Below are 26,378 nucleotides of genomic sequence, written 5' to 3' on the forward strand. Positions count from 1 at the left end.
TTGCAAGATATTGGTGAAGTGCCAAAATTTATGTTTTCTGTAGTTTTCACAAATAACTTTTGGTGAATACTGAGTGGGTTTCATTTGAAACGCCATAGCTAGTTTCTTTTCTATCCATATCTGACTTGTGTTCATGCATTTGAAAGGCCACAGCCAGTTTATTTTCTGTCCATATCTGACTTGTGTTCATGATTTACTGTCAATGGTGTCATTGTCAGCAGGATGTTAACACTAATCTGCCTTCTTTTTTGCTAAAGCATTATTATGTGCGAGTAGACATAGTTATTTTTTGGCACTAGTTGTTCACACAGATGATTGGAATATGGTACGAAACAAGTTGTTGTATTTTTTTTATATACTGATCTCTGACACCAGTTAATCAGACACTGCACGTGAGCCTTCCTATGTGACTGTTCCTTCATTTTATTCCAGCCATCTACCTGTTTTTTTGTAACCAAAAGACCCACTCATATCCTCCCAATTTCAGTTGCACTGTCAGTCGCGACAGTACTAAAGGCACTCTTTTTTTCCCCCCTCCTGTTTCAAAAGATGGTGCCTACTTAAATTTATTTCCTCCCCTGCCACTGTTCCCAGGATACAGTAGTCTTACCTGTATCCAAAAATACCCTCTTTCACCTAAACCGTATCAAAATCCATTATTCCAAGTTCTCTGTTCTTTGTTTTATTTCTTCAATTTTCTATTTGTGCACTGTTTCAGACTTATTTTATTATCTTTTCTTTGTTATCATTGTGACAAATTACCATTTACTGCTGTCCTGTTCTTTAAACTGGCTTTAAACTTCTTGTTTTCCGTATTTGCCAGTGGATTCCAGTTTCTCTTGTTTATATTGACATGTTCCCCATCACAACATTTACTGTGAATATGAGCTCTGGAGTGGATTACTAACTATATTGTGACATTAGCACAAGTTTTCCGCACCAGTGGAAGATAGGTCCTTTGTACCTGCAAAGTGCATGACATTGTGTTCAATTAATTGAGTCCCTTATCTGGAGTCTCAAGTCACTCATCACAACCCTTTATTTTGTGTTTGATCTAAAACAATTTAATTCTGTTTCCTAGAATATTGCTAGCTGTTATTTTGAATTAGTATTTTTCTACTTTTGCAGGTGGTAATTAAAGCTATTTGAAAAGATTTTTTAAAAGTTGTCATGTGGAAGGAACCCGATGTTTTGAAATGTAGTGCCCTATTACTGTTTTAAAACCCAGACACATAAATTTTAGGTTCTTACTTTGGAAAATAGTGACATGATATATACTATGGATGCTTATGGTATGAAACCCTGTTGTGCAGTGAATGCTTAGTGAATAGTGTTGATGATAGTTGACATGGCATTGGCTGGTGGATATCATTGAAATTTGAAATTCTAAGCTTAAACATAATTGAGTGATTACTATTCTCTGACTGAGATATTGAAATATTGCAGTTCATCGCTTGTTGTAAGGATTTCTGTTTATTTATATTGTCATCACTCAGTTATGTTTAAACCCCAGTATCTTGAAATGAACAAAATTAGAGGTATACCACTATTGAAAAATAAAATAGCTTTGATACAATTTTATAATTGGTGCAACTGTGCACATTCTTCATTACTTTTACTGTGTTTTGGAAACGGTGTCATTTGCCAGTATAGTTTCATCATTCAAAGAGCTGTAGTCTCTCAGGATGGCAAAACCTACGTACAGGTGTGTCCATGTTGCTTTGGCTACACCTGGAAGATAAATTCAGATATAAAGATACAAACCCCCCCACCACCACCACTACCACCACACACACACACACATATTATAGGTATATGCAGTTAGTTTCCCTCTGTTATTATTATTATTATTATTATTCCAGCCAGTGCTTTCATTTATTGCTGAAATTTTAACCGTATTTGACAGATCTTCTTCTCCCCCCCCACCCCACCCCACCCCCACCCCCCCTCCAGGGAATAATTTCACAGATCATCATTGGTAGAAATATATTTTCTAATTATCATATCAATACTTGCCAAGAATTCTACAGTCATTCACATTACTGTACATTTTGTCCTCTATTGAATTTTGAGACATATTTATGAATCTGTGATTTACTCATTGATTCATCCAGGTAAATGGGAGTGTCTGTTAGTGTCAGGTTGCACGCATGCGGAAGGTTTCACGCATGCAGAAAATGAATCTCTACCAAAATCACAGAAGCAGCTGCTTTTTTAAAATTATATCCACAAATAAATGTAAATTCTGAAAAAACTACAATTTCCATGTGGCACACTTACTAAACTGCATTCTCAATGTAATATTGACGGGATTAAGCACTATAACAAAAGTTTCATCTGTTATTTTGTGTCTGTTTTTTTGCAGTCTTTGCTTATATCCTTTCCAAGAATTTAAAAGTACAGAATCCTGAATGAGATCATAAAAAAAAACAAAGTGCTTTAAATATGATGATAAGGAAGGATGTGAACATTTGAATTATAACTTCATCTGTAGTTATTATTTGTTAATGTAAAAGACAACAGTAAACACAGCAGATGAGATAATTATGCTGGATTTCACATTCTGTCATCTGTTGGACACTTGCCAAGGGACTGGAATTTGTGATATATCAACAAAAAATGTCTGCAGATTCAAGCAAAATGATTTTTTGTAGTTGGCAGGTGGATTTTCATTGATGCCACTTCTTTTAAGCGTCTTTTCTATATATTCCAGCACTGCACCTAATGTGGTTAGAATTGTTTTATGCCAGACCTGCTGAAACTTGATTTTTCAGGTCTTCATATCTTTCTTGTAAGCTTCATTTTTTCTTCTTAATGTTACTGTTAATATTGACACCCTTTCAACCACCAATCCATATGAATGTTATATTTTGACTTTAACATGATTTTCTTCACTTCCATAACCCCCCCCCCCCCCCCTCTCTCTCTCTCTCTCTCTCTCTCTCACACACACACACACACACACACACACACACACACACACACACACACACAATCATCTGTGCACCTGTGCATTCGTTAAAGTTGGTGATCATGCATTATTTCAAAGTCAGTATTATTTATGAGCATAAATGACAGTGACCCACAATGCGATTTCCTCACAAGTGTTTAGTATTGTCTTCGCCTTCATGATGTGTCATTGTTTTTCCTGTGTGGATTGTATGGGCCATTGTGCATTGTGACATGTTGGTTTATATGGGGGTGGGGGAGTCTTCAGTACCTAACTAGTGTTCTGTTTTGGTGCGTTGTGTAGGTTGCAGCATGCCAAATGAATCTTCTCTGCCAGTGTGGCTGCCAAACCAAGAGATAATTGCAAGGGAAGTCCTGTTAGAAGCTGAACGTGGTTTTGTTTGTCCTGAATGTGGCAAAAAGCTGCGCAGCTCTGTTACACTCAAGAGGCACATCCTCGATCTCCACCGGGTGCAGACTGAACAGTTTTGGTGCAAGATATGTAGAAAACATTATCGGACAAAAAACAGCCTTGTTGTGCATTTGTGCAAATATCATCCGAATGATAAGGGGTTGTAGTCCAAAGACACTTCTAAACTTATGTAATAGCAACATCTCATGTACTGGTATCTTAACATTTGGTGTCAGATGACTGAGTATGATAAGTGTTAACTGATAGCTGGCTAATAGATAACAAATTAGAGGATTTTCCTATCTTTTAACTCAATTATTTCATTTAACAGGATCATTATTTTCTATTGCTACAGCTTATTGAGACTGCTTGCAATAAGGAAGAGGTCCCACTATGGGACCAATTTTCAATTGCCACAACATCTTCATTCCCTTACAGGGTCACTAAATCAGAACAGTATACTCTGAGGCCATTTCACGTCATTGCATCTTCTTTGATTTTATCATCACCAATCCACTCATTCCATATCAGTGCATTTGATTCATATTACTAATTGAGATGGTTGACAGGCTTATTACACGCTAAAGAGAAACCTTAGTATGAAAAGTATGATGGTAATTTATGGGTGCCCTGTAGCAAAAGGCATAGATGTCTACTTACCAATGGCAATGGACATACTTCATGAAAATTCTTCTTGAGAGAGACATAAATCCTAATGTGGAAACTTTACCGTGAAGGATAATTGCATAAAAAAGAATTGAATTGTGTTTTTGGTTTATCTCTTCTTTGATCCATAAAATATGTGTAGGTAATGGCATGACTTTTTTGTCGCAAGACTTCAATGTATATTAATGTTACCTAGTAATTATTAAATTTTCCATTGATTATGAGAATTCTGCAGTTACAGCCATTGGACAAATAATTTCTTAGAAGCTCTGTCGTACAGAAATCAGCCTTTGCAGCAACTGGTAAAATTTGGACACAATAATACTTAATATGCTTTACTAGATGCTATAATATCTAGCAAATGATAACAATAATGGAAATTCCTGAATGAAGCAATATATAAAATAAGGGAAGGGCAATTTCTCAGCTATAGCATATCAATGCTTGAAAATTTACTAAGAAAATCACTTACATGAAAGCAGATGAGTTGCCATTATATCATGAAAGCATTTTGGGAATGCTAATTACACAAGGAGCCATTCTTGAGAGCTAAGTGTGGCTGAATGAAGAACTTCTGTTGGAAGGATGTTGGACTTGAATTCAAGTGAAATGGAATTAACACACACCATCTGAACAGACCTTGAAGGCCCAATGGTACCAACCGGCCACTATGTCATCCTCAGCCCGTAGACATCACTGGATGCGGATACAGAGGGGCATGTGGTCAGCACACCGCTCTCCTGGCCGTTGGCAGTTTTTGTGACCAGTCAATTACCACACAACTTTGAGAATATGGTTTTCCTACACAACCTCAAAAATTGTGGGTAGCTGCTGTAACAGGATTCTGAAAGACAGAAAATCATGGTAGAGGTCAACAATAACGGTGTGCTTATCCAGTGAAAGAACTGGTTATATCACAATTTATATATCCACATCAATTGGAAATTCATGTTTCGCCAGACTGTCATCTCTGATGACGACAGTCTGGTGAAACTATAAAATTTATACCAAAAGCAATCAATACACAATTTTAAGGAGTTCTCAAACAACAAAGTCACACTTACATGAGAGAGAGAGAGAGAGAGAGAGAGAGAGAGAGAGAGAGAGAGAGGTGGGGGCACATGTGTGTATTTTGTACTAGTGTGGGTTTAATGTAGTATCAGTTTTGTATTTATTATGCACTTACTTTCATTCAGAGACAGAGAAATGAACAAATACTTTTGTGTAAACCATAAACACCACTAGTTTGTAGAAAGTCAAATTTTTCTGATTTACGCACTTGTCTAGTGTAACAAGCCTGACATCAAACAGCTCCTCATGTCACACCGAACACACTTATGACTTTCTTGAAGTCTGGAACACAATTGTGGTTTTCTTGGAGTCTGGAAAACATTTCTGGTTTTCTTGACCTGTCCTTCACTCTTACTGTCAGGCAGTTTCTAATAAGATTTTTAAAAAATTATTGTGAAAGGTGATATTCCACATACAAGCACGAGTAACCTATTAATTCGTGTAACTAATTCAGTTTATGTACCCAGTACCTGAGTTAGTTACTGCTTGTGGTGTTTGTCCCAAATTTTCCCACAGGACTGCAGCTATTTTTTTCTTATTTGTTCTTTTGGCGTATAGTGGGTCAAAATACCCTTTGTCAGAGATGTGAATTTATCCTGTCCTGTATCTTAAACTTTGTTCAAAGATAATCCCATTTATTTTTGTGTTGTATGTTTACCATAAGTTAATTTGCTTAAACTGGTGAGCCCAGGTCCCTAATTGGAGGTCTCTGTCTTGTCAGGTGTTGTGGCTGGGGAGGAGTATCGTTGCGAGCCATGTGGAAAAACTCTGACCTCTCTTCAGAGGCTGCGGCGGCACGTTCAGAATGTTCATACTCACCCAACTAAGGTCCCCGTGTGCAACATTTGCAATAAAGTGTACAGTACTCTAAACAGTCTGCGCAACCACAAGAGCATCTACCACAGGGTACGCAAACCACCAGATTCACAAGAGAAAACTTATTCGTCTTCAGCATCTAGAAGTGATGATGTTAAGGAGTCTGACAGTGAAGCTCTGCAGGAGAAATTTGACTTCTAAAAACTATGGACTGTCACTTTTCATTTGAATTCCCATACACCCAACTGAAGTGGCGTTGATTTACATGCAGACTGGCTATTGTTCGTTTAATGAGTGTTGTTCACTTCATGATTTTCCAAACTTTTTTAGGTTGTTGATGTAATGTAGAATAGGGACGGAACTACTTCATTAGTCTGAAATCTTCAAATTAATAAAAGGTGCATTTTCAGAGGATACTATCGCTACCAATACACGTTATTCTCTCTGCTGTTCATGTTTCATTTTTCTTCAATGTTTGTATACTAGTTTCAGTTCAGTTTGTCCATACCACTCAACTGTAGTTCTGAAGTTCAATGTTTGGCTTTTTCTTCTCCAGAATAACACATGGAAAAGTTTGTACCTTTTTTGAATAATTGTAATAGTGACATATTATTCCATTCATTTGCTAAACATTGCTCTGATATTGTTTATATAATTTCATGCAATGTGCTACCAATGTTGTTTATATTTCTTTCTCAGCTTTGTGGGTTAATTGAAGTGTTACACTGGCACAATATTGTTGTATTGTACTAACTAAAAGGTGCACCTTGCATTTGATTTTATTTGACTTAGTCATCCAGAGAACGTCTCACATTGATATAGGATTTGTCATCATAATTCAATGAAAATAAATAGTTAAAAAAATACATACACACAAAATAAGTGTGCTTTTATGGGGATAGGATAGCTGGTCTGCTGAGGCCTTGCTGTCAGTTTCCAGTAATAATATGACTGTATCAACAAAAAATGATAAAACTAGAGTAGGATTAGCGAAGATCTAGAATGAAATGCTGTGGAGAAAAAAGTTGCTAGAAACTCTTCTGCTACTCGTTTCAGAGTAATAATTATTTCAGTTCTCTCTTTTGTAACAGCGAAACACAGTCCTGTGTGTGTACTACAAAGCAGTAACTCTACAGAGAAGACTATCTGTGGCTTAACTCCAATAAACAGTGTATTTAATTTGTAAATTTTGTTGAAGAACTGTATTGGTTGTCAGCTGAAGTAGTTCTGTACAGCACAGTGATCTATTTTCACATTAAATTCTTGTTTTTCTTCTGTCGGAGAAAGAGAGAGAAATTGCGTAATATATAGGCAGAATGAAATGAAATGTCTGATAACACCAGTCAACGCAAATACTTGCCACTATTCTATTTTCTTTCACTTTGTTACACTGTTGTTTCCAAAATATAGACCTGATCGCTGTCTACTAGGCAGAATAAAAATCAATTTGCAGCTGCTAGAATTAAAAATTCCTGTTTATCCTTCTAAATCAGAAGAAATAGCAACAGGTAGGGAAAAATAGTGAAGTTGAATAACAGCTTACCCAAACCATGTGAAGTTAAATCTGGCATTTAATAGAACAAAGGAAATTTGCAGTAGTCGCTCACTGCTCACCAGCCGTGTCCCATTGACAGCTCATTCTGGTGTGTTACTGTGTTTTGTTACATGGGAGAAAATGGGTGATCACAATAGTCTGGAATTGTCTTTTTCATTATTGAAGATTGACATTTTTCTTCTTACACTCGTTGTATCTTTGAGATACCAAGTACCTCAAGCTCGCACATTGTTTTAATTCTGGGGAAACAAACATTGAAAATTTTTTTTCCTGTTTTAAATGTCCGAAAATGATAGAATCCAAGGATTTATAGTCTTAATCTTCGTGTATCTCTCATAGTTTGATTATTTTTCTCAGGGAAGTAATGTCTTACAGTTAAATTCTAAAGATTTTGTTTTGGTACTTCCTTTTGTGTGTGTGTGTGTGTGTGTGTGTGTGTGTGTGGGTGTGTAGAGAACTGTAACATAACATCCATGAATGGAATTCCAACACAACTCATGACACTTATCCTAATACTCTTCCATTGTCACATAACTGCACCCATATACTAATTCATTGCAGAACTGTAGTGTGTGATTATTTTTTGGGAAAAGGGGAGAGGGAGACAATTTAGGAAGCAGTAGCCAATAAACCAGTTGCAGAATAAATAATGCAAACTTCTGTTGCTTTACAGTAAATGATCTTACCTTTATCCCTGTATATACATTAGCGTTGTTTTTAAGTTTTTCTCCTCTGTGTAGTCAGATCCATGGTATTATTCTGACCTTGAGTTGTTAAGTCATGGACATAGGTAGGAAATAGCTGGAGCTGGCAAGTAATGCAGTCTGAAAGACAAGAATATCTACTATTTGTCAAACTTCCCCCTGTTGCTTACAGAGAGGGGTACAGGAAGTCACAGAATCAGGCTTCACCCAGCATACAGATTTCTGCAGAGGGAACATCTTCTGCCTTCTTTGTACAATGTTGGATTGCACATGTGTATTGTGTTTTGTACCATGCAGTACCAATGCTTAAATGACATTAAGAAGTAAAAAATGCTCAGATACCTCATGAAAGTGTCTTATTGACATGTTCATTTTCAAAACTTAAACTTCAGTGTTATAAATTTTATATTGTTTTTCAGAAATAGCATTCAGCAGCACCTTTAATTTATTTTCCTCACTTAACTCCATATTATAACAATTCTCAGAGGAGTCATGGGTAACTCTTGTGATGAAGCCTGAATGCTTCATTAACCCTTTAACTGCTCTGGACGTGTTACGTGCGCAGCTTTGAACGTGTCTATGCACACAGGGACAGGTACAGAGTACCAGGTAGAAGGACTGGTGGTGCGCGTAAACACGTTCGGAGCACACAGGGACACATCCAGAGTAGTTGAAGGGTTAAGCATTTTGAAACAAACAGGCACAACATGGCATTCACGGCAAAGACTCCTACAGTGCTACACCGTGTGCTGTTATTATTTGATCTGTAAGTTTGCCTGTGGTTGGACACAAAACACTAGGAGTTCAAAGCCTCCAGACTTTACCAATTTAGAATAAGGAGTCAAACAATAGAGATAAGTTTGACAATTAGTATAAAAATATTTTGGGCGTGAAATAATCACTGAAAGAAGAATAGTAAAACATTTATCTGTATGGTGGTAGCAAAATGATGTACAGGAACAAAAGGTGACTGCACCACTTGCTCTGAAACTAGGGATTCTTTCATCCAGAAAAGAAAGGAAATCTTTGCAGGAACTGGACGGACTGAAGTAAAGTCAATGCGGAACTCAAATTTGAGTGAACATTACAGAAAAGAATGAGATGGAAATCATTGACATGCCAGTAGAAAGCTTAAGGCAGAGAAGGCCGTCAACAAGACAGGGATATGGAAGTGTGTTAGTGGATGAGTGGGTTAGAGGGTGTAGAAGCATAAATGACCCAGATGTACAATAACAGTGTTGTATAGAGAGGAGATAAAGCAAGTGCTGGATGAGAAGTGGGAAAGAAAACATAAGAACAGAAACCACAAAATGTCAAAGACAAATCAAAATGTAAATCATAAACCTAACATGAGGGTAAGATACGACAGTGGTAAGACTAGAAATAGTAACCTGAGTTAAGTGTATATTGATGTCAAGTGAGCACTGTGTGATGTAATTGCATGTAATTACAGCATATTTGTTATTACATAACACAGGTAAGTAAAGTTATTAGTGTCTCCTCAAAAGAGGCAAGTCTTCCCTTTGATGACATAGATCTTATAAGTAACAAGGCCGGTTGAATAGTTAGTTGTTGAACAATTCACAGGGCAAGTTTTACATTAACAGCAGCTACAGGGATATGGGCTATAAAGCTAACAAAGAGGTTAAGGGGAGAGTTTAACATTGTGGTGACGACAAGTTCATTAGAGGTTGAGTGTCCACAAAGGGTCTGACCAGTTGTAGAGGTAACTGACAAGTAAAGTAAGTAGGATGATAACGCAATTTAAATAAATATTCAGAAATGGTAGTCCTGTCAGAGAAGTTCTTTGGTGTGTTACTGACATGGATAATATCAAAGGATGAGATATGACCTGTGTACCGTATTCCAAAGAGTTGTTAGCTCTGGGAGCTCCTGAGACTACATGTAAATCAACTTCTGAACCTACTGCTTCATTAATGGTGAGAAGTGAAAACAGTTCTTAGTTTTGCACACATAGAAAATCAGCATCTAAACATACAAGTTTATTATGAATTCAGAGTCCCTAGCTGAGTGAGTGTTTTACACAGAAAAGGACAGAACCATCCCTGTGGCTTCTTCTCATGCCATACTTTCCAAGTATCACTCATAGGGATGTCATGAAGTTCAGAGACATGAGCATAAACTTATTTCTTTTTCTGAATCTCATCCTGCTTTCCTCAGTGTTGCTACTCCCTCTGCCCTCAATATCCAGGATGGAATAATAATAATAATACGAAAAGGCTGGGTTACTAGTGACTTTATAGAAGAGGTGTTAAGATGCAGAGAAGCACAACAAAGAAGAATCCTCCAAATGATTTGCCATCCTCTGTCAAGTAACCAAAGAAGCCTTTTAGGAAGTAGTCCAATTTTCACTCCTACGTGCTCCCAGTATGCCTGCCTTCATTTTGAGCTCTGAGCGACCAGTTTCCCAGCAATATCTTACCGTTCCCATAACATCCTCCCCCTGCACCCCACCCCTGTTCTCAGCTCTCACTAGCCCCTGACCTTCACTTACCTATCCCCTGACCTTCACTTACCTATCCCCTTCCCTCCTCTCACTCCAGCGTTACACAGCCTTCTATTTCACCACCATATCTACTAGTCTTTTTTTTCCCTCCTCTGCCCCTCCCCCCCGCTCCCTCTCCCACCCTGGTCTCCCTACATCAGATGTCAGTCTGCACCTAGCAGGCCTACCCACTCATCACCGTTTCCCTGCATGCTCCCACAAGCAGTATTATACCTTTGCCCACCCCTACTTTGCTATCCCTCTCCTTCCCCTCTGCAGATTCCTCCTTACTCCCACCACCCACAGATTGCTTCTCCTGTCAGGCGGTGTTGCTGTATGCAGTGGCCAGAGACAGTGGTCATTTATTTGTGAGTTATGCTTGTGTAAATGTGTGTGTTTCTGCTTTTGAAGAAGACCTTTTGCTCAAAAGCTCAAATGCGCAGTTGTCTCTTTTGTTGTGCCCGTCTGCATCTCTTGTATAAAAATCATTGTTCTGTATTCATCGTGCTATTTTGCACATAGATCTGCATATGGTTTCTGTTGTGTATTTGATGTTTAAGATGATGATTTTTTGGTAATTATTTTGTCAGCAGGTCAGCTCTAAAACTTGAATTCGGTAAAGATATATAAAGCAGTTTTCTAATGGACTTCCGTATTGAACATCTATAAAAACATTGTTACTAGCTCATGGCAGGTAGGGAAAGAGGTATTGTAATTGTGTTAGGAACTGTAGGATAATTTTCACATTATAATAGACCTGACAATTACTACACACACACACACACACACACACACACACACACACACACACACAGAGAGAGAGAGAGAGAGAGAGAGAGAGAGAGAGAGAGAGAGGGGGGGGGGGAATATGAGGCTTTGTGTTTCTTTATTGTATGTACTAAAAACTGTCACCTCTTAAACCTTCTCAACATTGTACCTATGGGCTGCACATTAAATCAGTCTCTGTAAAGGAATTATGATGCAATGCTGCCACATGTGTTTAGTAGGTCCTAAATTAATTACCTATGAGGGAGTCAGCTTTGACTGCTACAAACTGGTGTTATTTCTGTCACGTCTACCCACATTGACGGAAGAGAATAGGAGAATATAACATTTCAAGAATTATGAAAATGTTACACAAACCAAACAGCCACTTCAAGCTCAAAATTGGTTATTCTGAGCTCAAAATTATGGCAGGTATACTGGAAGTTAGTACAAATGGAAATCTGACTACGGCAGATAATACTTCCTAAAAAAGCTTCTTTAATTACTTAAGAGAACATGGTAAATAATTTGGAGGGTTTCTGCAAGACACAAAAATATAAAATTAAAAAATAAAGACATATGCTACAGAAAGAGAAGCACATTGCACTGGGTTACATAACAAAAAGCACAATTTCAGTCTCCATACAAGTGTTGATGGCAATTGGTAACAACATACTTGGGTGTTACGAAGACACTCTCTTTGTGTTCACTGAATCATTTCTTTTGAACGTTTCATGAGAAGCATACTAGTCTAAAATGTAGACAAATGATAGTGTGCAAAGATCTCCTGTAGCTGACAATAGTCTCGCAGTGAACAGTCTACAGCATGTAGCAGAAACAGAAACTGCAAATTGAAGAGGTGTGTGTGTGTGTGTGTGTGTGTGTGTGTGTGTGTGTGTCAGCAGTGTAGATTGTTGGGCAAGGAGGTTACTGTAAACAGTGTTGGAACTAGAGATTCATTTCAGATGTGACATTTATGAAGATTATGTCCATGATGCAAATTCACATTTAAATAGACTGGTATGACTATTATTGTGTGACGAGAGGAATAACTTAATTTGCCATTGATGTTTGTGACATATAGTCCAATCAGGTGACGTGCATTCATGGCAGTGAGACAGTATTGTGCCTTATTTTGAAATGGAGAATGGTACAAAACTGTATAGTTTCTAAAGGAAAATTCATTTGATGCATAAATAATAAAGTTATAAGGGGGCCTTTAGGAGCCAAAAGTTCGTACTGATGAAAGATGCATTTAAAAGTAGAGAAATAACTACATCTAACTTTACTCTTAGAAGAAGGAACAAATGATTCCTAAAGCTAAGTGTGGGTTTTTTAACTTTCAAATGTGTCAGTGGCAGTACTTGTCGCCGTGTGAAGGTAAGTGCTTGTGAGCCTGTTGTTTTCACTCAACGAATACATATGAAACAAAACTTTCATGGGCATATCAAATCTCAGACCAAAATTCATTGATCTTGAAATACGATATGTACGTATGAATTAATTCTGTTGAAGAACATGATAGTTTCCTAGGTGGTAATTTCAGCATTAAACTTTTTGCCTACTCCCAACTTCAAGATTTCGAATTCTTGTGGAATTTCGACTTTTACAGTATGATTCTGGCACTCTTGGACACAAGTTTTCGTTAGTCTGTTCCATTGCCATCAATTATATAATCACCTACACTCTTTCGTGAGTGTATTTTTTTTTCTCCCATCTTTTTCTCCCTCCTCTCTTCCTTTCTCTGCCTGGTGGAATTTCAGAGTTTTAACTTTTTTCTTTTTTTTTTAGCGGAATACTGATGTTATGACACAAATTTGTATCTCTGCATTGCACTGCATTATTCATTCCTAATTATTTCTTAAACTTTCCCCCATTTTTCCCCATGCAGAACATATCTCTTGAAAATCTTAACATTGACTGAGTTACTGTCCCAGCTAGCACAGTACTCTCTCTCTCTCTCTCTCTCTCTCTCTCTCTCTCTCTCTCTCTCTCTTTCCTTTACACGAGAACATATGAGGTAGCTGTGTTAAATGGCTTGCACTTAACAGGAGCAGAGTAATATATTGGTTGCAACATAACACAGAATTGTAGCAGTACCAGTAACACATGAGGATTGCTGTGAACTTTGAAGATTTCTCCAATTTGTATAGTGTCAGTTATACCACCAAGCACTGATGATAAGGAAACACTTCCTGATCTTTGAAAATATATATTCAGCTGCTTACTGTTGTTACACTGCCCACATTTTTCTGTACTCTCTAGTTCTGTAATAGAGATGAAAGAAATTGATTAAAAGGTGGAAAAGAAACCAATTATTGTTACTATTATGCGTAATAGGTATTGCATGTAGAGACTATATCAAACATCGACAATTTCACTTTCAAAATTCGATTAAGGGAAAGATTCTGCTGTGCCTCATTTATAATGAAAAATTCAGGACTGTCAGTTGAGGCATGAAATAGTATTTAAGTTGGGATGTTCAAACTGTTGAGAAAAATAATTTACGAGGTCTGCTTTAAGGCTACCATTAACAAATACAAGGAGTAACATGAGATGTTTGTTGTTGCTTCATTGTCTCTTTACTTGAGGAATATAAAAGGCAGTTAGCTAATTCAGAGCAGTTCCTTGTACACAAATTTGCACTTAAAGAAAGAGCAAGACAATATGCATGTTTCAGAAGAAATTAAGTTTGCACCATAGATGTTTACGACTTAAGCAACAGAAGTGTTTCACATGGCAGACCCATGTCCATAGTCTTTACATTTCATTTTAGTGTATCCATGTTCAGTTTATACATACAATTTTCATATACCTTCAAATGCAAGTATCTATACATTTGACAATATTGTGAAAAGGATACTTGCTACTCATCATATAGTGGAGATGCTGAGTCACAAATCAGAAATAGGCACAACATAAAGACTCTCGGAAAGTAACAGTTTTTTTGTTGTGCCTGTTTGTGACTCAGCATCTCCGCTATATGATGAGTAGCTACTACCCTTTTCCTAATACTGTTACATTCCATCCTGGATTTTCCATTTATTGTAGCTATGTTCCATTATTTTATTGTCAACTTCCCATTATCTATACATTTACGTGTGCACATGTGTGTGTGTGTGTGTGTGTGTGTGTGAGAGAGAGAGAGAGAGAGAGAGAGAGAGAGAGAGAGAAGATAAATTGTTGATATAGGAAGTACACTTCAGTCCTATACAAACTAATTCTCATATATAAAATGGGTTCATACCATACACTTGGTCTCATAAAAATTAAATCATTTAGCCTGACTATAAAACACTTGCAGATATGGAATTGTTCCTCCAAGAAGCAACAGAAAAAGCCACTAACATAAAAGAGAAACTGTTAATGCACACTGTATGATTGCTAACATCAACATGTGTGTAATGTTCATATAGACAATGAAGACATTGGAAAGAAAGTACATACATTGACAGGGCTTCGCGTTCTTGGCTCCAATTTATATCTGCAGAACAAAGATTTTCCCAGTTGAAATACAGTTTCAGGAGATTCTCACTGGGCTACATAATCTGCACCAAGCAGTTACTACTGGTAACAGTAACTAAAATTAAACTGTACTCAGAATAGAACCAATTCTCCAGTAAAAATCAGAATTTGTGGAAACATTTGTCGATATTTCAGATGCTAATTCATATTTCAATCAGAACTTTAACACAGTTGCCTAGGAAGATGACATGTAATGTGTGCTGTAGAATTAACAAGCCAAAGTTACGAAAGTGAAGTGCTCACTTTACAGATGAGTGACAAGTGGCACATACAGACATTCTGTCTCTTTTTATAGTAATGTGAATTCATTTACTTTCTACATTCCGGTAAAGTACTATTTGGTGTATTGTCCAGAAATCAGTATTTACATACACCATAGGTTCAGTAAGTTCCAGGAATACCTCGAAATAAAATACAATGTGATCTTTAAAAAGAAAATCATATTAATTTTGAACTTGCCACACAGTTGCAGCACCATTTGTAGAGTCTTTGAAACGCCATGGCAAAATCTTTGACTGGAATGCTGTTCAGAATTGTCATGACATTCAATTGATTTATTCGACGCTCTCGATATGCATGCTCTTAAAGGTATTTTGTGTTAATGGATGAACGTGTAGTCTGCCAGGGCCAAAGCAGGCAAATATGGAGGCTGTTATCCTCTTGGGGACCAAAAACAATGCATGCATATGCTGCTGTGAGCTGGAATAAACATATATTTATATTAGATAGATACTGCTAGTTGAAGTTCTGTGTGCAGATAAGTGACCATATCCAGGAGATAATGCTGTTCAATCCAGTTATTTTCAGCTTTGACTCGGTCATATTTCCAACCTAGACAGAGTTTCATTTGTGAAAGAAGAGTTTGTTGTGCCCCATCCCGTGGCTGATTCAACCTGTGTTAAATGGACATGTGCCCTTTTAACACCGCCAAAATTGGCCCTCCACTGGACCACAACTTCTACACTTCTTTCACAAATGAATCAGTGACAAGGAACAACACATGTGGATATAAGATGAAGTTGTGGAAATTGGACTGAATGTCCTTTACCTATCAGTAATTGTCTAGAATTGTAGCAGTTAGTGCCGATTTTAAGTTCATTCAATTTGCTTTCTCAGAAGAAATGGGAAGTAGTTTTCCAAATATGTCATTAAATTTTTCTTTTTTTTTTTTTTTTTTTTTTTTTTTTTTTTTTTTTTTTTTTTTTTTTTAAAGAATGAGTTAATATGTACAGGCTGCAATCATTTTGTGTGGCCCAGAGAAAGTTAGTCTTCTGTTTGTCAAAGATAGCTTTGGTCTTGTACCAGAGAATGAGAACTGTCAGGTGTATTGCCAGATGTTACTCCTCTGCTTTCTCATCATGCTAATGACAAGGCTTCAACACTTCTTTTGGAAGTAAAGTACCTATAGTTAATACTGTTTTATTGAGGTGTAGAGCCCAGCTGGTATCTCACACATAAATATCAAAATAATCATGTCAGAATTCCTTTTTGGCAGTATTACGTAAGTTTTAAGTTTCTTACCTATATTCTTTTTATAGGAGTTGGGTGCAGTACTGAGTTTGTTGTAATAACATCCTATTGATTCGTAGTTTGTTTATCTAGAATAACGCCTTCTCCTTTGTGTTCTAGATATGATACGCATTTATCCCATGTATGTCGAAGGGTAATGCTGATGATCATTACATTGGTTTTACTCCCATTGCTGCTTCAAATATATGTTCTCTCTACCTTTCTTTTCATGTTCTTTCCCAGAAATATAGCAGTGTGGCTTTTTGTGGCCTCTGTCAGGGTTTTAAATCGTGCAGTGGTTTCCTATACTGGGCTTGGCTTTCCAGATTAATTCCAGAGGGCCTCTCATTGGCCATTATGGAATCCTTTTCACTTCATATACCTAATTTGATTTGAAGAAATAATCAGTTCTTTTCTTTGTTGTACTCTACAAACTATAGATTATTTCACATCAAGCTGTAATTGCCCTATATATTAGGCTATTATGATACATTCTCTTGTGTTCATATTAGAACTGGCTCACATTTCAGAGTGTAACTGTAGTGAACTTAGAGGCAAGTATCTTGTGTAGCAATAACTGTAGGCAGTTGTGGGCGCAGGTATGGCGGAGGTGTAATGGATGCTCTTTGTCTGTGTGTTCAAGGCGTGAGCTGGCCATTTCCTACCGCCATGCCCTCGCCAGCTGACGGCCACCTACGGTGTGACGTGTGCGGCAAAGTGCTCAGCACCAGGTTAACTCTAAAGAGGCACAAAGAACAGCAACACTTGCAGCCTCTGCACAAAGCCTTTTGTCTTCTGTGCAATAAAGTGTTTCGCACCATGAATTCACTGAATAACCACCGTAGTATTTACCATCGTAAACAACCTAACTTTGGTTCCAACGCACAGAAAAGCTAGGGAATTTGATGAAGCTATTTGCCTTAATATTCTCACCTCGATTGATAGTGGGGGCAATAAGTTGAGGTGAAGCCCCTTTTAGAGTAGTTCTTGTCCTTCCCCCCCAACAGAATGTTGACTGAAATTAAATGAGGTATATTTCAGCTCAATGCTTGTTACAGTTTTCTAAATGCATCTAAGCACATAGTTCCTCAAGATGTATGAAAATATATAAACATTGTAGTGCGGAGCCCATAAAACGACACAGGACATTGCATAATTATGTGCAATATCGATTAATTACTTTTTGTGGGTTTTTTTTCCATTTGGGTGATAAATTTTTATGAAGACTCCTCTGCTTTTTTTGGGGGTCTAGATGTTTTAAAAGAAGAAAATAATTATGTAAAAACCATTGTGTATTATATGTTGATCTGATATGGTCTGTGAGGGTTTTTTTCTGGTGATAAGCATTTAATAATAATTCGTTGATATTGAACCATTTTTATAGGCGTTCTTTTTAAAAGATGTAGCAAAAGAGTTGGAAATGATGCGAAAGAATCAATTCGAATATAAAATAGATAATGCCATTGCATTTGTTTGACTAAGCTCAGGTATCTTATCACTGGAAGTTCCATGTTAAAAATATATTAAAATGCCATACAATATTTTTAAATATGTTTACTTCATATGCAATCTGTAAAGCAAGTAAGATCCTACATCATGCCTCATGACTGGAGGATACGTCAAAATACGTACACATATTTGAGAGTCAGTTACTTGTTGCTGCCATAAATAGTTGTGTAAATTGGACTAATAGTTAAAAATTTGTGTTCAGCATTTGCCCTCTGCACTGTACAATGGAGATTACAGTGCAGGTGACTATGTAGTCTCTCATGTAGGTGTAGAAATTACACACACTGTTATGTATGTACAAAAGCAGAAAGATGGCTTTGAAGTCATTTAAGGGTTGTCTGTAGCTACAAAGCATCAATCAAAAAAACCCTATAGAATAAGCTGCAAGCAGTGAATGACTAAAGCGAGACCTATTGACAGCAAAGGGTGAGAGAAACTAGCACAGTAATTTAGGAACATAAAACAGCTGCTCACAAGACTTGAGCTTTGTGAATAGCACATACTTTCTTCTTTAGGAAGCTAAATTACTTTTTTGTCTCCACTGTGTTTTCCCAATGGATGCCAACAATCTACCTTTGTGTCGAGAAAACCCTGTATGAAACTGTTTCATCTGACACCTTTCACTCTGCCCCCCACTCCCATTCACCTTCATTAATACCGAGCGAGGTGACGCAGTGGTTCGACACTGGACTCGCATTCGGGAGGACGACGGTTCAATCCCGCGTCCGGCCATCCTGATTTAGGTTTTCCGTGATTTCCCTAAATCGCTCCAGGCAAATGCCGGGATGGTTCCTTTCAAAGGGCACGGCCGACTTCCTTCCCCATCCTTCCCTAATCCGATGAGACCGATGACCTCGCTGTCTGGTCTCCTTCCCCGAAACAACCAACCAACCAACCTTCATTATTTTGGCTGTTTGTTTATATTAGTAGGTTTCAGGAAGCAAATACTCATGTTTGGTTCTGGGAGTATATCTCTCAATTAGACTGTACTTACCAAGAATCTGACATTTACTCCAGAAAGTATGCCAAGGAAGTTTTGTAATATTTTACAGTGAGCTGATTGTCTAACCATATTTTATTGTTTTTTATCCTCTATCCTTGTGGATTTAATGACCATTGTTAAATCCTTTTCTCTGGAACACTGTATGTGTTGAATTTATTTACTTCATTTGATGATATATTAGTTTCATTTACCTACCTTTTTAAAATTATTGCAACTCTATAGTCTGAAAAAGGTTTGGGAGCAATTTGAATTTTCGTTTTAGGTTGATATGCTCATATTGGAGTATTCAGTTTCCAATACTTCTGACATCCTACAGTGTCTTGGAGTAAACAGTTGAAACGTTGATCTAGGACTCTCGTAGATTCACTGAGTGAAGTGTAGCTGGCCTACTCTTTATAAAACTAGTCATGATATTTTGGTAACTGGCAGTCAGTATCATTTGACTTTCAGTTAACTTGGATTACAAAATCTTGTCACCACTTACAGACTGAAAGCTGCATGCTAAATGATGTGAGATACCCTTATCACCTCTTACGAGATGGTTTTTATTATTTTACCCATCACAATTCTTCTGGACCATATTTGTCTTAAAATATATTGTTCTTTTTTCTGCATTTTTTTTTTTTTTTTTAGAATAAGTATGCCTTGCTGTCACGTTCTGTACTTTTGTCATTCCACACTCTGTAATAAATTTTGTGACCTTCACTGATACATGCATTCATGAACCTGCTACGTTGCAGCTGTCTTAATTACATTAATAGACCAGACAATAGGTATGTAATCAGCATTAATTCTGAACTATTTATTTCTAAAATCAGCTGTTTTGACTTACGCAGCAGAGAAGAAAAGATTGTAGGTACAATTTTATAACGAAGTTTGCAGAAATTATGGGGTGGGGACTTATCACTCATTTATTGAAGAACCGGAAATAATTCTCGAAATAAGTTTTCCACTATACGAAGAGTTTGATGCATCAGTTGTGTTAAATTGATCTAACATTAGTAGAAAAACGTGTGTCTGGTATTTTATTTGACAAATAACAGTTATTATTAAACATGAACTTAAGACAGTTATGCAGTGTATGTTGTCACGCCCATAACTTCAACAGGATGAGTGTGTTTTTATTTCTTTCCCCATTATGTAAGCAATTTTATTGTTAAAAAATATTAGTAGATAATACCTATACGTTCTGTATGAGACAAATGAATGCAGTGTTATATTTTAATTATAAGTAACCTAATTTTTAAATGAAAACCAGAGAAAACTGTCTCTTAGGAAACTGTTTTAATTTTATTGTGGAGAGAGTAATTTTTGTACCACTTGTATTTTTGTATTATTTTATGCAGTGATGGATGTTAAAGACTTATTGAATGACATAAAACTGAAACTGTTGCTTGGATAATAATATACATATTGTTTAAGTTTTTTTTTAAAAAAAGTTTGAAGAAACATTGTAGTTGTTACACTGTGTATGTACTGTATAGCAAATAAAGTCTGACGAGCAATAAATTCGTGTTGTTTGCATCTTCCAGTTGCGTTGTGAATAGGTAGTCCTGTGTCAATGGTGTTGCATGTCCTTACTCCACTCTCTCTCTCTCTCTCTCTCTCTATCTCTATCTCTCTATCTCCCCCCCCCCCCCCACCTCCTTTTCACATTTTTCTCTTTCACTGGGTACATAATATAACAACAGTATAAGCTTAACTGTTATTACAGTTATTCACATTCGTGCAACACGTAGCTTGGTACATTAAAAAAGTCGTGACTTAGTTTCAGGCTAGAAGTCTCTCCATTTATGTCCACTTACAGATCTTGCCATCTATTCCAGAATGCTATCAAAAATGTCTGTTTTAAGTGCAGTTCATGTTTTTCGTCAACTATTACATAATTTGCGTGTGTGAGAAAGAGAGATTGAGAGAGAGAGAGAGAGAGAGAGAGAGAGAGAGAGAGAGAGAGATCATTATATATGAGAAAAATGTGTGTAAAATTTATGTTAAAAAAAGGAGAAAGTACATGTCATTGTACGTGGGAAACAAAATGACACTCAAATAGATAACATTGGTAGTGTACCCCGAAACAGAAATTTTTCGTGAGTGATCTCTTCCCCAGTGAATGTAGTTAATCAGTTTTGGAAAATATAATGTTGTTGGATAGATTAAAAAACTAATCACCAAGCAGTAACAAGAGCAAACACATAAAAAGCTATTGAAATTTGCAAGCTTTCAGAGCCAGTGGCTCATTCTTCTGGCAAAAGGGTTGAAGGTGAAGGAAGAGGAGTGAAGGAAAAGGATGGATGACATATAGGAAATGGGGAGAGTTTGGAAAAGTTGCCCAGAACCCTGGGTCAGAGGGGACTTACTTGACGGGATGAGAAGGAAAGACTGATTATTGAGAACTACACTGGATGAGATTTGAAAACCTGAGAACTTCCAGGTGGAAGGTAGGATAGTATGTGATACAGAGATTACTGAAGAAACATCAGTCACAGGCTAATAAAAGGGAAAGCTAAGTGCAATGTTTGTGGTAGAGGTTGTAGGTAGAGAAAAATAGACACGTCATAAAACAAAAGATATAGAAAACTAAAAGGGCGTGAGGAAAGTAATAGTTATTGTGAAGAAATTCTGAGACCAAAGAGATTGAATTAGGCCATGTGGGTGACAAGAACCAAGGACATGTTGTAATGCTAGTTCCCACCTGCGGAGTTCTATGGAACTGTGTGTGATGAAACGCACATTGAGGTCATAACTGCCAGGTTGTAGTGCATGCTCTGCAACAGGATATTGTGTGTTGCCAGTAAACACCCTCTGCCTATGCCCATTCATTGTAACTGGTGGTAATCAAGCCAGTGTAAAGGCCAGAGCAGTTTTTACATTGATAGTTGGTATATAAGGTTTCATTTTGCAGGCCCTTTGATAGTATGTGTTTTGCCAGTTACAGGACTGGTATAGGTGGTGCTAGGAGGGTGCAAAGGGCAAGTCTTACAGGGATGGTCACAGAGACAGAAGCCATAGGGTAGGGAAATAGGTGCAGAAGGAGCACAAGGTCTGACAAGGATGCAGTGAAGATTGGGAGGGCGACAAAAAGCTATCCTGGGTGTTGTGGCAAAATGTTAGACAGATTATACCTCATTTCAGGGGATGATTTTAGGAAGTTTATAGCCTTGTCGAAGTAGCTGATTAATACATTCAAGAGCAGAATAATACTGAATTACAAGATGTGTACTTCTAAGTTGTATTTTGGAGGGATCACTGGTACCAGGATTGGAAGTGATGACCTGGGAAATCTGCTTTTGAACCAAGCTTGTGGGATAATTACATCTAGTGAAGGCTGGGATGAGAAGGGTGTTACATTGCTGTAAAGTCTGCATCTGAACAAACATGTTTGCCTCAAATGCCAAGGCTGTATGGGAGGGAACTTTTGACATGGAAAGAATGGCAACTATCAAAATATAAATATTGTTGTTTGTTGGTAGGTTTAAAGTGAACAGAAATTTGTAGCTGACCCTTGGTGAACATGAGGTCAACATTAAGGAAAGTGACATGGGATTCCGAATAGCATAATGTGAAATTGATCCTGTTCCAAATCCCAAGCTACTTGCCTTGATGTTGATCTCGTCCTCACCAAGAGTAGCTACATACTTCTGGTCTCATTAAACCAACTAATTAACAACAGTACTTAAATTTTAACAGTAGACATTATTCAGGGCAAACATGTTTGTTCATTTGCAGACTCATTACAGCAGTACACCACCATTCCCACCCCAGCGTTAACTGTATGTAACTAACCCACCAGCCTGCTTCAAAAGCAGAGTTCCTGGGTCATCCATTCAGTCCTGGTGCTGCTGATTCCTCCAAAAAACCACTTAGTATTACACCTCTTGTCACACAGTATATCCTGGTCTTGAATGTATTCATTCCTGGAGACACCTTCTTCCTTTGCCTGATGAAAATACAAGCAGTTTTTTATATGCATTTTTTGTGATAATTTTAGTGGATCTCTTGTACATTTCAGAGAGGAAGCCGATTTTAGTGGACATATTGTACATTTCTGAGAGGAAGCTGAAAGTTTTTGTAGTCAATATACGTTCAGTGCGATCTTTCTCCTTCCTTGTGACATAAAATAATAGTTCATGATTACAAATCAATTACAAGTCAAAACGGAATAGGATGAAAGGTTTTCAAAAGTCTGTAAATATCAAATCCATCTGGTTACCTCTCTCTATAACAGTTGGGTTGTGGTGTGTGATGAGTTGTGTGATGAGTGCTAAATGGCTTTCATATGATCAATATGTTTGGAATACGATATGGTTTTTGTGTAGTACGATAGTTTGGTCCATGCAAGTTATTCTGGTTAATTTGGAATGGAGGGGTGGGGGTGTTTTTAATTTTTTAATTCTGCTAAGGTGTGTGTGTGTGTGTGTGTGTGTGTGTGTGTGTGTGTGTGTGTGTGTGTGTGTTTTAGTAAGCGTTGCTTAATACATTTAAAGGTCAGAAAATTTTATTAGGAATGAGCATCAGTATTAATATTTTAATTAAACTTCATGGCAAAAAAAACCTCACCAAGTGTCTGAAATAATAAAGAGGCTGCTATTGTTGAGGCAAGACCACAGGTCAGAGCCCCTGAAGAAGAAAACTAGGTCAAATACTGAAATACTGTATGCAAATGGGATAGTCATCTCTGCTAAAAACCAAAAAATAATATGCCACTCCAAAAAATCACACTATGCCACCAGTCAGTCATGCTGAGAACAACTAAAGGATCTTGTCATGCATCCTGTAACTTGCTACAGTATTTGTTGATTTTAATAGATTTGGGGTACTTCCGATATTTATCTGCTTCAGTTTACTTAATGTGGGAATTGGTATGTTGCACGAGGTATGATCAAAAAGTATCGGGAATTTTTGTTTTTCTTAAAGAATCTTCATTTATTCATCATCATCATCATCATCATCATCATCCCCCCTTCTCCCTGGTATAATACACTTCCGCCAGCTCTATTCCAGTCTTGGAAACACTTCTGGAAATTGCTTTCCTTTATGGTGTTCAGTGATTCTGCTTTTATCTCATCAATGGTGGCAAAACAACGCCCTTTCATGGTTCTCTTCAGCCTTAGACATAGAAAGAAGTTGCAGGGGGCCATGTCCAATGAATACGGTGGCTGAGGCAATATAATGGTTTTGTTTTTTGCCAAAAAATCATGACCAAGCATTGAGACGTGAGCAGGAACATTATCATGATGTAATTTTCACAAGTGGTTTTGCCACAATTCTAATCTTTTTCTGTAGATTGATTCACGCAAACTGCTTGTAACTTTCAGGCAGTATTGCTTATTGACTGTAAGCCATAAGGCAGTGATGCACTGTCTCATTTTAATTGAAGAAAACTGTCAGATGAACCTCCACATGTGATTGAACTTCTTGAATTTCTTTCGATCTTGGCTCTTTAGCAAGTTTACATTGGGATGATTGTATGTTGGTTTTGATATCATACCCATCTTTGAAATTATGCATCATTGTCAACTTCATTCAATAATTTGTGAACGATGTGTGCGCATGTCACAATTCAAGAATTTCAGAACAAACTTTGCTGCTACACATTTCATTCCCAAAACTTCTGAAAAAATTTCTTGGCATGAGTCAAGGGATATGCTGACACCATCAGCAACCTCTCTGATGGTGATTTGGCAATTTTTCAGAACCATTTTCTTTGTTTCTTCCACATTTTCGTCAGTAATTGATCTGCTAGGTCAGGCTGTTCCAACCCAGCTCCAGGGAGCCGGAGCGCTCCGGAGCGCTCACTGCGGCAGCTCGGAGCCCGCGTGGAGGGGGAAAGCGAACTCACTGCCCCCTGGCCGCATGCAGCCGCAACTGACGCAAAAATCCGTGTTCAATGACAGCTATGACTAGCCGCGGGAGCCCTGTACCTTTATTGGAGGATACCTTTCTATTCATTGAGAGGGATGGTCGTCCGCAGTGTCTTATATGTCATAAAGTACTTGATTCTTCGAAGAGGTACAATATACAACGACATTACACACGTCTTCACGCAGCGCACTTCGATCACGTAGAAGGCGTTGCACGCAGAGAACCGGTAGCCACGCTTAAGAACGACATACCAGTAGACGTAAGTTTAAAAACGGTTTCGTAATACGGAGGGTATCAAAACATGCAACATAGTTCGTGTTCTGTAATGCGTTTATAATTTTGAGGTGAATGAGAGTGGAGAAAACACTACTGAACCTGCAATTCAAGCAAGCTACAGCATCGCTCACATCATTGCGACAAGTGGCAAGCCGTTTTCGGTGGGACCACTCGTAAAATCGTGCATGGTAGCAGTTGCAGAATGTTTGTTTCCAAGGGAGGTGTAGGCACCAAGGGAGGTGCAGGCAATTGAAGGGGTTCGCCTGTCGAAGCAAACAATGTCTCCTCGAATCCTGGACATGGCAGCTGATCTAGAGACACAGCTCAGGAAAAAGGCGGAGAACTTTGTTGCATTTTCGCTAGCGCTTGACGAAAGCACCGACATATCGGACTGTGCTCAGCTTGCATTCTTTGCGCGTGGTGTCGACATGGAGTTGCAAGTAACTGAAGAACTCTTGGATGTGGCACCACTCGATTACACCGCAACAGGACGTGACATTTTTTAAGCTGTTGGTGAATCAGTGGACAATATGAATTTGCCTTGGGATAAGCTACATTCTGTAGGGACAGACGGTGAACCACAAATGATCGGGCGTCACCAAGGTTTTGCTTCTCGTTTCAAAAATAAACTCAGGGACGAATTCAGGAAAGACATTTTGACTCTTCATTGTTTTATTCGCCAAGAGGCACTGTGTTCTGAAACAGTAGAGCTACGTGCCGTAATGGAAGATGTCGTGAAGTGTGTGATTTTTGTGCGGCGTGACGGTATGAATCATCGCCAATTCAAAGGATTCCTGAAAGATATGGAAGCGGAGTATGGGGATATACCTTACCACAGTACAGTTCGTTGGCTGAGTTAGGGAAAAGTTCTCGATGTTTTCTTTGCCATTCGTGAGGAAATATCCCTATTTCTCGAAATGGTTAGAAATGCGTTGTCTGATAGATATAAAATAATAGATATCAGACCTGGCGTTCCTAGCTAACTATGCATCTGAATAATTTAAATTTGTCATTGCAGGGCAAAGGGCAGCTAATCGTTGACATGCACGACCATATCAAACCGTTCATGGAAAAGTTACGTTTATTTGAGAGGCAGATGAGCAATGGACATTTAACGTTCTTTAATCGTCTTGCTTCTTTAAAACTACCTGTAGGTACTACTTTCGGCGATTACCAAGCAAAATTCAGGTCATCACGTCATTTGAAACACGATTCCGAGACCTCACTAGTTTCGAAATGGAAATTAAGGT

At 37.8% G+C, this 26,378-nt stretch overlaps 2 protein-coding genes across 4 annotated transcripts in view; both read left to right on the forward strand.

Moving 5' to 3' along the window:
• The window catches only part of LOC126474009 (broad-complex core protein), a 163,929-nt gene that overhangs the window by 117,185 nt on the left and 20,366 nt on the right, over positions 1–26,378 (forward strand). Inside the window, exon 6 of one of the 3 annotated variants that reach the window (XM_050101404.1) lies at positions 5,820–6,531. The exons of 1 other annotated variant lie outside the window; for it this stretch is intronic. In XM_050101404.1, coding sequence (XP_049957361.1) covers positions 5,820–6,115 — 296 coding nt within the window. In that variant the 3' untranslated portion in view covers positions 6,116–6,531. Of the gene's footprint in view, positions 1–5,819; positions 6,532–17,121; positions 20,454–26,378 lie in introns of those variants that run through there. One more of the 3 variants, XM_050101408.1, reaches the window with a different exon arrangement.
• LOC126474010 (broad-complex core protein isoforms 1/2/3/4/5-like) lies at positions 3,130–3,540 on the forward strand. Its single transcript, XM_050101410.1, has one exon. It carries the CDS (start codon positions 3,262–3,264, stop codon positions 3,526–3,528), a length of 267 nt encoding a protein of 88 aa, XP_049957367.1. The 5' UTR covers positions 3,130–3,261; the 3' UTR covers positions 3,529–3,540.

This window comes from Schistocerca serialis, chromosome 4 (assembly GCF_023864345.2).
Source record: "Schistocerca serialis cubense isolate TAMUIC-IGC-003099 chromosome 4, iqSchSeri2.2, whole genome shotgun sequence".
Lineage (NCBI taxonomy): Eukaryota > Metazoa > Arthropoda > Insecta > Orthoptera > Acrididae > Schistocerca > Schistocerca serialis.